The 16,015-nt window shown below is 35.3% G+C and overlaps 1 protein-coding gene across 7 annotated transcripts in view; it reads left to right on the top strand.

Moving 5' to 3' along the window:
• Positions 1–16,015, top strand: part of ZCWPW2 (zinc finger CW-type and PWWP domain containing 2) — a 133,005-nt gene that overhangs the window by 105,454 nt on the left and 11,536 nt on the right. For all 7 annotated transcript variants that reach the window (XM_059162419.1, XM_059162423.1, XM_059162417.1 and 4 more), the window contains 2 exons: positions 13,476–13,531; positions 14,682–14,749. In XM_059162419.1, the coding sequence (XP_059018402.1) occupies positions 13,476–13,531; positions 14,682–14,749 (124 nt within the window). The remainder of the gene's footprint in view (positions 1–13,475; positions 13,532–14,681; positions 14,750–16,015) is intronic.

Genomic DNA, 16,015 nt, shown 5'->3' with positions numbered 1-16,015 from the left:
TAATACATCCGAGGGAGAAAATACCAAAGGTTACAAAATGTGTAAAATGGAAAGTTCAAGTCATTTTCTCCCCTCTTGTTGCCCCATCTCTAACATTTTACTATTTCAAAATCTGGAAATAAGCATCCTTGTACATTTTTGCACAAATTCAACAGAATAATTCCTGTAAGTGAAATGGCTGGGGTAAAGGATGTGAGTATTTAAAATTTGTTTATATATAAGGAAAGACTGAAAAATTGTTACATATTGAGGGAAACTATGGAGGCGTAACAACCAAATGTATTGTGAGATCCTACTTTGGGTCCTGAAACAGAAAAAGGACATCAGTGGGAAAACTCATGAAATTTGAATTAGGTCTTTATTCAATTAATGGTTTTGCAGTAATGTTAATTTCTTGTTTTGATAATTGTACTATGATTTTGTGTAATGTTAACATTGGGGGAAGCTGGGTGAAGACCATGTGGGAACTCTTTTGAGCTATATATGTAACTTCCTGTGAATCTAAAATTACTTCAAAATAAAAGTTAAAAATTCCAGTCAAGCATTGTCAAATTGTCTTCAAAGCAGTTATATCTGAGTACTCCTACCAGTGCTTTTCCTACTCTCTTGCCAGTTGTAGATATCTTTACATATTTGCCAATATTTAAAAGGAGGTATAAAATAACAATAACATTGTTTTCATTTGTTGTTATCTATTTTTTTTTACTTTAATGAGGTTGAACACATTTTTTTTAATTTTATTTGTTTATTTATTTATTTGAGAGAGAGAGAGAAAGAGGGAAAGCACGCACATGTAGGGGCAGCAGCAGGAGGGGGAGAAGCAGGGAGCCTGATGCACAGCTCCATCCCAAGACCTCAGGTTCATGACCTGAGCCAAAGGTAGACATTTAACTGACTGAGCCACCCAGGCCCCAATAAATGCATTAAAAAGTGCTCTGTTGGAACACTTTTTAATGCATTTATTGGGCATGGTATTTCTTCTGAAAACTGACTATTTATACCCTTGCCTGTTTATTCCATAGACTGGCTTCTCTCTCTCTCATTTTTTTTTTAATTGAATTGTAGGTGTTCCTTTAATTATCGATTGTTAGTACTTAATATGCTGCAAACATTTTCTCAGTTTCCCCTTTTTATAATTCTTTTGTGCTGTACTTATATAGTAAAAAAAATTTTTTTTTTCTTTTAGGATTTTAGAGCTTTTGTGACATGCTTTGAAAGACTGCCCTTTCATTAAACAAAATATGTCGTGATTCATTTAATCTTTCTTTAATTCCCGTTGGTCACACTTTGATGAAAATCTCCATGAATATTGCTTCCTTTCCCACCACATGTTTGGTTTCCTTCTGACAGTTCCCAGTAGGAGGATCCCTGGGACAGTGATAGCAATACATCAGGTTGTTCACTCTCACCAGCAGTGCATGCAAATGCCGCAGTCAGTGACAGGTGTTCTCACATAAAAATGTTGTTGCCAGTGTACATCATACTTTGTTGTTTTAATTTACATTTCTGTGACTTGTAATAAATTGCCTATGTGTGAGTTCTTAATATTATCTTGCAAATTTATATGAATACTTTATATGCTAGTAATGAAAATATAAAATTTTGCCATCATTTCAGTATATGCTTTTCCCAGCATATTACTTGTTTTTCTATTATTTTTTTCCTGGAAATAGGGAGGTTAAATATTTGTATGTGGTCACATCTGCATTTCTGAGATTTTTTTATTTCTTACTTAGCATAGGCTTCTTCATAGATAATAATGCAGTGGAGTGAGTAAGAAGAAGAACATCTAGAGGTAGACTATTGAGCTGTTGAGGTAATAATCCTGGCTCTGTCACCTACTAGCAGTATGATCTGAAATTAGCTACTTTGGAAGCTCTCAATTTCCCATTAAGTGGGAAGAATGGAAGTATTGCAAAGACTCTGACTCTGACAATTTGTGTAAAGATTGCTCTAACAAGTTGTGTAAAGCACATAACATAGGAAACATTTCACAAATGTTAGCTATTATGGGAATATAGATTTATTTCTATATGAGATATGAGGATAGGGTATAAAAATTTTATGCAACTTGCTAAGATGGAGTTCAGGACATGCTACTCCAAAGATGGCATCTTGGTATATTGAATATTTCAAGCTGAAAGATTTTATGAAATGGCAGGTGCAGGAAGAATTTTCTTTTTCTCGAACAGGTTATAAGACCCTCATGTAAGATATCATCCTTACAATGGAAGGAAAGGAGGTTTCTTATCTCTAAAGGTAGAGGGAACCTGAGAAGAATCTGAGGGAGTAAGCCTTGCCATTTCCACAGTTTACTACACTTAACTCCTACCCTTTCATATCCTGTCACATTTTCCCATGGCCTTCTACTCTTCAAACCTAGCTTAAAAACTCAGGATTAACTGCTTCTTTGGATGTTTATGTCCTTAATGAAGGCTGCCATGTCACATAAAACTTACATTAAATAGGGGCGCCTGGGTGGCTCAGTGGGTTGGGCCACTGCCTTTGGCTCAGGTCGTGATCCCGGGGCCCTGGGATCAAGTCCCACATTGGGCTCTCTGCTCGGCGAGTAGCCTGCTTCTCCCCACCCCACCCCACCCTCTGCCTGCCTCTCTGCCTACTTGTGATCTCTATCTGTCAAATAAATAAATAAAATGTTTAAAAAAAATATTAAATAAATCTGTATGCTTTTTTTTGTTTGTTTTGTTTGTTCTTTTTTAAAAATTTATTTACTTATTTGAGAGAACCCTCAAGCAATCACCCCACTAAGTGTGGAGCCGAGTTGGGGCTTGATTCCAGGACCCAGAGAGCATAACCTGAGCTGAAATCAAGAGTTGGACAATCAACTGACTGAGCCACCCATACGCCCCCTAAATCTATATGCTTTTTCTTTTCTTAATCTGTTTTTTTGTTACAGGGGCCCCCCTGGAGAAATTAGAAGAGTAGAGGAAAAAGATATTTTTCTTTCCTACACTGCCAGTTATTCCAATACCATTTATTGACTAAAAAGTAATGTTTCCCTTTACTCTTTTTTATCTTCCTTATAATATTTGCCATCTTCACTATGTGACATATGACATTTAATATGTCAGAATGCCTACTTCTCTATCTATTCATCTATTGGGTCTTAAATTTCAAATTGCTTTAGTTGTTGTTTATCTTTTCTTTAACATGTATATTTGTGATCCTTCATTAGTATAATCTTTAACAATTGTTCTCATAGTTCGTATCTGTTTACTTTTTCAGATTGTATTGTGTCTGCATATGTGTGTGTGTGTGTGTGTGTGTGTATGTATAATGTATGTATGTATTTTCTGTATATTATCATGTTTTGACATTTTCAAAACCTTTCTGGCTGGGGAAGAACTGCCCCTTACCAGTAACAAAGGATACATCTTGCATATGCAAATCAACCAGTTCTAAACCCTTATTCCGCAACTAACTTCTTAGGAAACTCTGAAATACCAAGCCAATATTTCCATTGCCCTCAATAATCCCATAATTGAATACCAGGCAACTGGTGACCATTCCTATAGGCCAGAGCCCTCCAGAATTACTGAAACTAGCCAGTCCTGAACTGTTCACCCTACCCAACCTTGCCTTTCCCATGGAAACCCCAATAAAGGCACAATTTAAATAGTTTTAACTACATACAAATGAACTTTAGAATTACACAGTTGAAGCACCCAAGAAAAATTGTGTTGAGATAATGATTGATATTGTAGGAAATCTATGTGTTAATTTAGGGAAAAATTATATATTTATAATATTAAATACACCCATGTAGAAATATAACTTTTCTCCCTGTTTCCCTTTAGTTTTTTTAATGTAAAATTTTACATATTTCTAATTAAGACTATCTCAGATAGTATTACTAATTAGAAAAGGATCTCTTTGTCATTATGTTTTCTAATTTTTTTGGCTTATATACAGAAATTATGTCTGTACGTATGAGTATCTTTTTTCTTAACACTTCACTTTTGTTAGTGCCAAGAGTTTAACTTGTAACACTTTGAAAGACAAAATTAATGATCACTGTCTTGATTTATACATTTATGTATGAGGAAATTAGGCTATTATATTTTTTGATGAAAAAATATTTTTCTCCAAAATCATTGTAAAAATTCTTCATAATAAGTAGGAAATTTTCATTAGCCCTGTCGCAGGATAAGTTGCCTACATTTTATGACTAGATGTCTAGATATTTGTGTTAATTAATAAGTTTGCTATTAATATGGAATTCATGTATGCAACTCACTTGATTCACTAGCTTTATATGTATCCTTCCCCAAAGATAAATATTATAATAGATCCCTACTGCTGGCTTCTAGCCCCAGGCAGAGAGAAATCTCTGAAAAGAATAGTAAGCAGAGGAACCCCTTGGGAAGAGTCACAGTCAGAATTCAAAACTCATTTAGTTTCCTTTTGGATTCTACTCTGTGGGCATCATTCACCTTTCCATAGGCCAGTGTTCCCCAGACTTGAATCATTCAGGTATTTTATCACCATTTTGCCATTTACTATACTGTTAGTTACTATAGTTTTCTTTCATTTGGCTTAACTTTTTCTTAATTTAACTTTTTAATTGAGGTTAAAATTTAAACACTGTGGAAGATACTAAGTGTAGAATTTCGTGAGTTTTTCTTAAATGTATATACACTCATGTAACTACCATCCCTGATCAAAATAGATAATATTTTCTTCACCCGAAATCTAAATTTTAAAATGTAATTGCACTATTTTGTTGTGCATTTGCATTTTTAAAATACATAGAAAAATATATTACTATACATAGAAATTATCCATTTATCACTTTAAATCATCAGTGGAAATCTTAACATAGAAAGTTTTTTTTTTTAAAGATTTTATTTATTTATTTGATAGAGAGAGATTACAAGTAGACAGAGAGGCAGGCAGAGAGAGAGAAAGGGAAGCAGGCTCCCTGCTGAGCAGAGAGCCCGATGCAGGACTTGATCCCAGGACCCTGAGATCATGACCTAAGCTGAAGGCAGCAGCTTAACCCACTGAGCCACCCAGGCACCCCTAGAAAGTTATTTTCATGCTAATTTCAATTAACTTGTACTCAAAACATGGAGGGTAACTGGGAAACTGCACCACCACAAGGCAGTGTTGTGAAACAGATTTCCAGGGAAGTGTTTTTGTTGTTGTTGTTGTTGTTGTTTTTAAGATTCTGTTTTTAAGTCATCTCTACACCCAACTTGGGGCTTGAAGTCAAAACCTGGAGATCAAGAGTTGCATGCTCCACTGACTGAGCCAGCTGGAGGCTCTTGGGGGAGTAACTTTTAACATGGTACTCTTTAATAACTCAGTACCTAAAGATGCTTAATTAGGTTGCAAGGTTTACTTCTTTTATCTTGAATTACAATCTATGGGAATTCTATAGGATAACTATTAGCAGTAAGATACAAAATTAGAAAAAAAATGGATTAATCTTGGATATTCAAAGCTTTTTATGTACCATTTATGAGAGCAAGCAAAGATCCCTTGACTCATAGTACCTGTTTTCTGGTGTGGATGATTGTATTTGCTCTTTAAATTTTATTTATTTATTTATTTAAAGTTTTAAATGCAGTAATGTCTGCACCCAACGTGGTGCTTAAACTCATAACCCAAGATCAAGAGTCATATGATCTTCTAACAGAGCCAGCCAGGCACCCCTGCTCTTTAAATGTCGGGGGGGGGGGGGTTACTTTGGGATTTATGTATTTGCTTAACCCCTTCTTTGCTTTGACTTTCAGCCCATGGATCTGACTTTAGCCAGATTGATCTCCTCGTCATTCTCATAAGATGGGCAGTGGGAGTGGGAGGAGCCTAAGGGATAGAGGAGAAATGTGTCTTCAATTCTGTGAAGGCTGAGAGAGGTGAGGGAGCTGTAGAAGAAAAATTTGAAGATAGCAGAGATTGGTTTGTAGGGTTGAAGGAAAGAAGCTGTCTTTATAAAAGTGTAAGGTCAAGCAGTAAGTGTTGATGTAGAAGCCACAGCAAGTTATCCGGAAGATCTAGCTAACATAATTTATGAATGTGGCTGCATTAAACAACTCTCTTTCACTGTAGATGAAATAGTTTTATTTTGGAAAAAGATGTCATCTAGGACTTTTGTAGTAGAAAGGAGAATTCAATGCCTGGCTTTAAAGCTTCACAGGGTAGGCAGACTCTCTTGTAGAAGCTAATGTACCTTGTGACTTTAAGTTGAAACCAGTGCTCACTAACCAGTCAAAAATCCTAGGGCCCTCAAGAATTATGCTAAATTATCTATTCTACCTGTGCTCTATATATGGAACAACAAAGCCCGGATGACAGTATCTCTACTTATAGCACATTTTACTGAATATTTTAAGCCCACCGTTGAGACCTACTGCTCGGGGGCGGGGGGAGGGGAAGAGAGAGATTCCTTTCAAAATATTACTGCTCATTGACAGTGCACATAGTTGCCCGTGAGCTACAATGGAGATATACAATGAAAGTAATGTTGATTTCATACTTGCTAATTCAGCGTCCATTCTGCAGCCCATGGATCAAGGGCTGTAATTTCAAATTTCAAGTCTTATTATTTAAGAAATACATTTCAAAAGGCTGTGGTTGCCATAGAGAGTGATTCCTCTGATGGATCTGGGCAAAGTAAATTGAAAACCTTCTGGAAAAGATTCACCATCTAGATGTCATTAAGTCAGGGGAAGAGGTCAAAATATCAACTTAGGGGCATCTGGGTGGCTCAGTGGGTTAAAGCCTCTGCCTTCTGCTCAGATCATGATTTCAGGATCCTGGGATTGAACCCGCATTGGGCTCTCTGCTCAGTGGGGAGCCTGCTTCCATCTCTCTCTCTCTGCCTGCTTCTCTGCCTGCTTCTCTGCCTGCTTGTGATCTCTGTCAAATAAATAAATAAAATCTTTAAAAAAGAAAAAAAAATCAACTTAACAGGAATTTTGAAGAAACTGATTCCAACCCTCATGGATAACATTGAAATATTAGGACTTCAGTGGGGGAAGTAACTGCAGATATGGTAGAAATAGCATGAAAACTAGACTTAGAAGTAGAGCCAGAAGATGGAACTGAATTGCAGCAAACTTATGATAAAACTTGAACAGATGAGGAGTTGCTTCTTATGGACGAGCAAAGAAAGTGGTTTCTTAAGATGGAATCTACTCCTGGTACAGATGCTGTGAAGATTGTCAAAATGGCAACAAAGGATTTTGAATATAACAAAGTTCGTTGATAAAACAGTGACAAGATTTGAAAGGATTGACTCCAATTTTCAAAGTGCTATTATGGGTAAAATGCCTTCAAACAGCATCACATACTAAGAGAAATTGTTTATGAAAGAAAGAGTCAATTGATGTAGCAAACTTCACTGTTGCTTTATTTTAAGAAATTTCCACAGCCACCTCAGCCTTCAGCAATCATTACCCTGATTGGTCAGCCGCCATCAACATCGAGGCAATACTCTCCGTCAGGAAAAAGACTAGGACTTGTTGAAAACTCAAATGATGGTTAGCATATTTTTTAGCGATGAAATATTTTTTAATTAAGCTTTGTACATTGTTTTTATAGACATAATGCTTTGCACATTTAACAGACTACAGGATAGTCTAAACATAATTTTTATATGCACTGGGAAACCAAAAAATTAATTTGACTGACTTTATTGCATTATTCACTCTGTTGCAGTGGTCTGGAACAGAACCTATAATATCTCGGGGGTAGACCTGTATATCTATTCCAGGAAGTCTTCCTTAGAGACCCTATGTTCTCCTCTTGCTAAAATATCCAGTGACTTTAGGAAAAACTATGTGCTAACATGAATTGTTTGCAAAAGACTTGGATCTTAGAGTCTCCAAATAGAGGTCAAATAATCAAATGTGCTGGTACCATTCAATGAGATAAACAACTGTGACATAAATTCTGCTTTTCATACAGGTTTTATACTCCCCGGACACCCTGTTTCCATTAGCATTTAGTATTCTTCATCTCTTTATAGATATGAGAGAAACCTGTCCTATTTAAAAAAACAAACAAACAAACAAAAACTCCTGTTTTTATATGTTTTATCCCTGGTGTAGATAGTCAAAGACCATTTAAAAAAATTAAATCCAAGACTTTAGAAATTATCAGTGATGTAGCTAATCATAGAATTTCTTGAAGTGTGCTGTTACTTGTATCTTCAGCAAGGATTGGGAGGTGTTAATAGAAAGTGTTTCATGCCTTCTACTTAAGGTGGTCTAGTGGTCAACTTCTATTTTTAGGGAAAATACTCTCCTCTGTCTCAGCTCACTGCTTGAATACAGACTCCACTGTTTTCTCTGCTAAGCCCCTCAAAGCAGAGAAATCCACAGTACTTTAGTGAGAACTTACACATGGATAAAGGTAGTGCAGGGGACAGCAAGATATTTATAAGTCATATTGCCAGGCACTGATCTCTGATATTGTCCAAATCTCGCAGTAATACTGAGCTCTACTAAGAATGACTGGACTGGAGCATATGGTAATTGAGTGACATATATGTAAGAAGCACTAGATTTGTATTCTCTCTGTTAAAATCTTGTTTAAAATAGGCTAGAAAATGATTATTTTAATTTTCCCCCTTTTCAAAGTAGAGTGAAAACAATCATATGTAGGCCCAAAGACTTAACTTTATTATTTGTACTCTCCGGATATTCAGATTAAGTAATAACCATCATTTACAATGCTGCGTAAAACTAGTTATCATCCTTATTCCAAGCAGGTTTTCCCAACAGATTTCCCAAAGAGAAATGAGAATATTGGCTTTTCCTTCTATATGATAACTTTTGACAAGGAGTTTGTATATATTATTCAAGGCACAGATTCACGTTTGGAAATTCTGTCAAAATAGGCAGCTTTTTAGTGATCATTGACTGGCAATTACTCTCAATGGAAGGTTAAAAAACATATTTATGTCTTCTTTGAGCATAAAATGCTAAATCAAAACTTTATGCCCTCAGATTTAACACAGCCAGCAAAGTTCTTCTTCTTAAAAATAAAATGATTTTCATTTAGATGAATAGTGACTTAAGGAAATGGGCAACATCAAGTCAATTTATGAAGATTATATAAATCTGATGTAAACATAATTCATATAGATTATATGTCTTTGGCGACTAAAGGCAATTCTACTATTTGCCATTCCAGTCAGCAGTCCTAATTATCATTAAATAAATATATTTTTTTCAATAAATGGCATTTTCTTTCTCTACATATGCCTCTTATAGATGCATCTACATCTAGCAAGAAAAGAATTAATATTTGCTTTGGTTTCTGTAAAATCAATGACAGTATATAGCATTGTATTTGTACCAATGTGTTGTGGGCTAGACTAAGGCCTAGAAAAGTCTAGTTGGGGTAGAAGTCACCTGAAGAATTTATTTAAATATGGATTTCCGAGCCCCACTCCCTGAGTTTCTGATTCAGTAGGCCTAGGATGGGCATGAGAATTTGCATGTCTAACAAACTCTCAGGTGTTGCTAATTCTGCACACAGCAGCACTACTCTGAATAGCATGAGGCTCAACAACATAGGAGAATCAGCTGCAACACAGGAAGAGAAGTAGAAGGGATGACATAGATAAAGATTATAGTATCTACCTGTGGGTTGAATAGTAGTCCCCAGAAAATACATTCTCCAGGAATTTCAGAATATGACCTTATTTAGAATTAAGGATCTTTGCAGATGTAATTAAGGTAAGGATTCAGTAGTGCAGATGTAATTAAGGTAAGGATTTAGTATGAGGTCATCCTGGATTAGTTGGGCCCTCATCCAATGACAAGCAACATTAAGAGTCTGTCCATAAGAAGCAGACTTCTGTCTTACAGAACTATAAATAAGTAAGTTTCTGATGCTTTATAAGTTTATGTTACTTTGTTAGGGCAGTCTTGGGAAACTAATGGACTCCTATAAGTCCAACCATACCAAAGTGCCAAGTTATGTTATATACTCTAAGGAAAAAGGATAGAATTCTGACACTGGCCCAGTGGACTAGTGTAACAGGTTGAACAATGACTGAACATTGACTAACTGTTGGGCACTGTTAGATACCTTTTGGGATGTTATTTAATTTCACCTTATCCCCAAGTGCTTTGAGGTAGTTTTTTTTTTTTGTTTGTTTTTTGTTTTTTAGCCTATTTATAAAAGAAGATCCTGAAACCCAGAATGGTCATTTAGTCAGAAAATACTGCTTTATACCAGACTCTTGCTAGATATTCCAGTGGTCAGTGATTTACCAGAAGTGATACAGCTAGTAAGTAGCATGGATTAAATTCAGATCATGATCCTGTCATTCCAAATTCCATGCTCTTCTCCATCATAGCATATTTTATCAAGGCTTGGAGCTGGAAAGTACAGGGCATTTGGCAATACTGACTAGTTCATTTTTGGCTGCTGTGGAATATTTAAGAAAGTAGAAAGGAATTTATTATCTCTAACAGAAATCTTCCTGATTTATGGTAGGTATTCAACAGTATTTCCTCCTATTAATACCTATAAAGTAGTTTGTACCTTGTTACTTTAATATTATTTCTCCTTGTAGCAACTCTTTCACTTTATACTCAAATATGCACATAATTTAGGCTGATCGTGAATAACAAGATAGAAATAATAGCTCTACATTGTCTTTGGAGATGTGGAACAATGAGTTAGACAATAATATTTCCATATACTTTTTTGCCTTATTTATATATATATACACATATATGTATGTATATATACATACATATATGTGTATATATATATATATATATATATATATAAACAAGGCTGGAATAATATTTGAATATTACCTTGTGGTTGCAGATCACACACACACACACACACACACAAAACCCTACACACAAAAAACCTATGATTTAGCATCATAATATGAATTCCCTGAGTGTTTCATACAAACTTCTTTCGAATGGTTATTAAGCTATTTAAGCTGTTTAATAATGCTTTGAGAGTTATTAAATTCAACCTTCATCTCATTATAGTTAATGCTTTTGAGCATACAATGTGAATGGCACTCTGCTAGCTGCTGAACATTTGATATGTAAAAAAATTGTTCCCACCCTTGCACTGTGGATGCTTGATTCAGGATCAGTAAAATTAAGATCAGTGTAACTGTGAAAGATTTAGACAAAATTGGCTAAGAAACTGCTCACTTTAGCAGGTTAAAGCAAAAAGACAAAAGAAGCTAACAAACGTTGCAGTGACAGTTGCATTGAGGTTCTGTCTCAGGAGATGAGGGCAAATTGTATGAATTTGTTAAATGCTTAACAACCACGATGGTATTGAATGGACAGTAACACTGGCACTATTTTTTTTTCCTAGTAATATATTTTTTTTATTGTATCTTTCTCTGGACATTTATTCATTCATTTATTCCACAACACTCCACATGCACCTATAGCATGCAAGGTTTGGCATGGAGACAAATGTATTACCCAGTGAGAAGATAAGTCACATATACCAGTAACTAAAGTGTGAGACAATAATTCTGATCTAAATGACATAGATCATAACTCTTATCATGGGTAGGTTCATGGGAGAATATAATTATTCTACATCTATGAATTGATTACAAATTTATTCAGCCATCTTTTGAGTTTTGAGTTCTTATTGTATTGCATTTTAGCCAGTGACTGTGGTCTGTAAAATAGATTACTTTAATACTTTGAGGCTTCCTTTGTGACCTAGTAGGTGGTCAAATTTGTGAATGTTTCAGGCTTGAAAGCTATGTATTCCTTAATTATTCAGTGCTAGGGTTGATATGTTTTTATTAGACTAAATTTATTATTTGTGGTATTGAATGCCACTGTTTCTTTGCTAATTTTTTTTTACTTTATCACCTTTGTATGAGAAGTAAATTAAAATATCTCATTTTAACTATAGGTTATTAGTTTCTACTTGTAATTCTTTTCTGTTTTATATATTTTAAGGCTGAGATTCTAGGTATATATAGGTTAGGACTGCTATATTTTCTGGGTAGGTCATTTCTTTTAGCATTTGATAATAACCCTTTTTTTTAAAAATCTCTGATTATGCTTTTTTCTAACAGTAATACTGCTACATTGGGTTCCTTTTGTTAATCATTGGTACATTCTATTCTATCTCCTTACTTTCCATTTTTCCATGTCACCAAAGTTTTAAAAAATTATACCTTCATTGAGATATAATTTATTCACTCATTTCAAGTTTGCAATTTAGCAGTTTTTAGTATAATCACAGTTTTGCAATCAATACCACTATGTAAATTTAGAACATTTCTTCATCATCCCAAAGGAAACTTCATACCCATTAGCAGTCACTGCCCATTTCCCCTCTTCCACTAATCCCTGACAACTACTAATATAACTCTATCTCTATGGATTTGCCTTTTTATGGACATTTTGGATAAGTGGTGTCATACCATGTGGTCTTTATGTCTGACTTTTTCACTTTCCACTTACTATAATGTCTTCAAGATTGATTCCGTTTTAGTATTAACATCACTTTGTTGTTTTTAAAGGTTAAATAATATTCCATTGTATGGATAGACTATTATCTATCCTTTAGGTTGAACATTGGGTTGTTTCTACTTTGCAGCTATTATGAATAATGCTGCTATGAACATTTATATGCAATTTATTATATGGATATAATGTTTTTATTTCTCTTGGGTATGTACCTAGGAGTAAAATTGCTGAATCATAAGGTAATTTTCTGTTTAACATCTTGAAGAACTGTCAAACTGTATTCCAAAGTGGCTCCATTTCACGTTCCCACCAACAATGTACGGAGGTGCCAATTTCTCCACATCTTGTCTTTGCCTAGATATTAAAATCCCAAACCGCTTTGGCGCTATCCTAGTATACATTTTTTGTAGGCTTTTACCATGCCACTTCCTATCTGTATACATTTGCACTCCTCATGTTTCTGGCATATGTATAGTTCTTTTTCCTCCTTTAAAGGTCATGTATGGGGCGCCTGGGTGGCTCAGTGGGTTGAGCCGCTGCCATCAGCTCGGATCATGATCTCAGGGTCCTGGGATGGAGTCTGGCATCAGGCTCTCTGCTCAGCGGGGAGCCTGCTTCCCTCTCTCTCTCTCTGCCTGCCTCTCTGTCTACTTGTGATCTCTCTCTCTGTCAAATAAATAAATAAAATCTTAAAAAAAAAAAAAGGTCATGTATGTTTTAAAGCTTAAAGATTGTTTTACCTAGTGTTATTATATGTTTGTGAAGTGAGAAGGGGGAGTGGCCGTGGGAGAGGGGGACTCATGTTGGATTAGTCTACTATTTCTGAAAGTTGAGCAGATCAGTGTAATTGTAGTGACTATGAAGTGGTTGACTTGGGGTTCCAAGTCAACTATTTGAAAGCAGTGGGCCAGAGTTTTTCTTCTGTACTAAATTAATTGGACCTTATAGAACCCATTATCTTACTGAACTCATCTAGTCCCATTTGAACTAACTTGTCTTTTTGTTATTTTGTAGATGCAAGTTTCCAAAAACACAACAGAAAAGAAGAAGCCCAAATTTAGAAGGAAAAGGTATTTTTTTTTACAAAAAGTATTATGATAAAATTGAAATGTATATATACATTGGATTAATTATTATGATACTTCCCCCTGATTCTTGATTCTTTTTCTCTAGGGAAACATCAAAATTTTCTAGAAGAATTAGAGATGATGAGAATTAAAAAATAAATTATTTCTTAGTAATTAAAATAAATTATTAAGAAATAAGAATTAAGGTGATAAGTAGTAGTTTTAGAGTATGGAGAAAGTTTTATGTTTATACAAATATGTTGAAGCAGAACTAGTGAAGATTAAAATCATGTGAGCAAGCAGATGAGAAGCAGGTGTTTGGTTTAAAAATAGTGCAAACCAGAAACAGGCCTTTATAATGAACTGATAAGCCACTGATGACAAGTTTTAGTGTTTATCATTGAGCCAACCACACAGTTTATTTACATATTTTTTTGAAGAATGGTAATCAGTGCTGTATTAAAAGGAGTCCTGCTCAACGACAAAGTCTGACTCCGATATGATAGTCCTTCTCTTATTCTTTGTCCTTCTTCAGAGGATGAATAATTAAATTTTTAAAAAGGCCTTCCAGTCTTATCTTAGTTATACTTCACAATAACCCCATCAAATACGAAGTATATCATAATCATCTCTATTTAAAAGATGAAAAACTTATGACTTAGAAAAACTACGTGGCTTTCTCAAGATCTTATGGTTAGAGAAAATGCATTTGAACAAATGTTTTCTGACTTTAAGTCAGCAATGCATTGTCATGGGAAAAGCATGGATTTTGCAGTCTGACAGAATTTAGCTGTGTCATGCTCAACTATTTCCTACATTGTCAAATTTCTCAATTTCTCAGAGCTTCAGTTTCTTTATAAAATGAGAGTAGCAATTCCTTAGTAGGTTTTTTAGGGGAAGATTACATGAAAAAGCCTATATAAGGTACTTGGTAGATCATTAGTGCTTTTCACCAGATGAGAGCTTAGATCAATATTATTTCCTTTTGGCTTTTTCACTGTATCATGCTGTCTTACTGTATAAACCAAGGAAAAGTACCTCCAGATAAAGAAATATATTCATAATTTATAATTATCAATGAATATGCAAAAATGGCCATTGAAGTATACATGATTGGTCTTTTGAAACTAAATCTGTCAAATTCCTTTTCTAGGAAAGCTATTTTAAAATGCTCTTTTGAAAATGTTTGTTCAGATGATGCCTTAACAAAGGAAAACATGGGTATGTGAAGGCCTCTCCTACTCTTAGTTCCTTTACTTCTATTTAATTTTACTAAATGTAGTTGTAATTTTTGGAAGAAAAAAATATATTGATGAGAACTGTTAGTGGGTCATTTTGGATATTGATTTACATACTAGATCTCTTCAGTTGTCTTTAGGTTTCTGTTCCCATAAATTAAATTTTCTCTGGCTCTGTCACATATTTAATTTTTAAAAAAATAAAGCACCAGTAGCTGTGGGAGGAAATACCCACATCAATACATTAAAATCCAGACCCTTCCATTCAAAAATTATTGGGGTCCTCGGGGTGCCAGAGGGAGAGAAAGAAGAAAAGCAGCAGCGTGGGGCTTCCAGCTGAATTAATTGCTGTTCGTATCAGAACACAGTAGGGAGAATGTGGAATGCAGGGAGAAAGTTTTAGTTTTCAAAAGCGCTTTACTCTTCCTTCATTTTCATTAGTCTTGAAAAGCAGGCAAATGCTTATTTGCAAGATGGAACTTTGGCAGCCATGCAAAGAGGTTCCAAAGCCCATTAACCCCCAAGAAGTTATCCGTACCATATTTCCTTTCCTTTATAGCCACCCCAAGTGTTCTATGGCACTGTGTTTCAACTGACTAAATAAGCCATTCATCTTTAGCCTTATTAAAAGAAAGGAAAGTAGTCAGAAGAAGGACAAAATAGTTAACTTTTTTTAATCTTTTGTTCCTCTCCTAAACCACTACAAAATTCTATTCTTTCTATCTCTTCTTAAATTTATTCTGCTGTGGGGTGCCTGGGTGGCTCAGTGGGTTAGGGCCGCTGCCTTCGGCTCAGGTCATGATCCCAGGGTCCTGGGATCGAGTCCCACATCGGGCTCTCTGCTCAGCAGGGGGCCTGCTTCCCTTCCTCTCTCTGTGATCTCTTCCCTTCCTCTCTCCTACTGTGATCTCTCTCTGTCAAATAAATAAATAAAATCTTTAAAAAAAAAATAAATTTATTCTGCTGCTACTTTCCTGCTAACTTAGGTTCATTTTCTTGGCTCTATTGTCCTTTTGCCTCACATGATTACATAAGATACTCCTGTAGAAAGGCAAAAAAGTCAGTTTATCCCTGGACTGAATTCTCACTAGGAGACCTTGGTACTGCAGCTGAGGGCTCCAGTGCTGGGATCCTTTCTGCCTCTGACTCACAGGGGCTACTGAGGAAGAAAGCCATCATAGCCAGGAATCCATTGATTGGAAATCACTTTGCTGCATAAATGAGTGAATACATTTCCATAGTTATCCAC

Source organism: Mustela lutreola, chromosome 2, assembly GCF_030435805.1.
Source record: "Mustela lutreola isolate mMusLut2 chromosome 2, mMusLut2.pri, whole genome shotgun sequence".
NCBI classification, from domain to species: domain Eukaryota; kingdom Metazoa; phylum Chordata; class Mammalia; order Carnivora; family Mustelidae; genus Mustela; species Mustela lutreola.
Note: the sequence above shows the minus strand (reverse complement) of the source record. Positions and strands in the feature narration are given on the sequence as shown.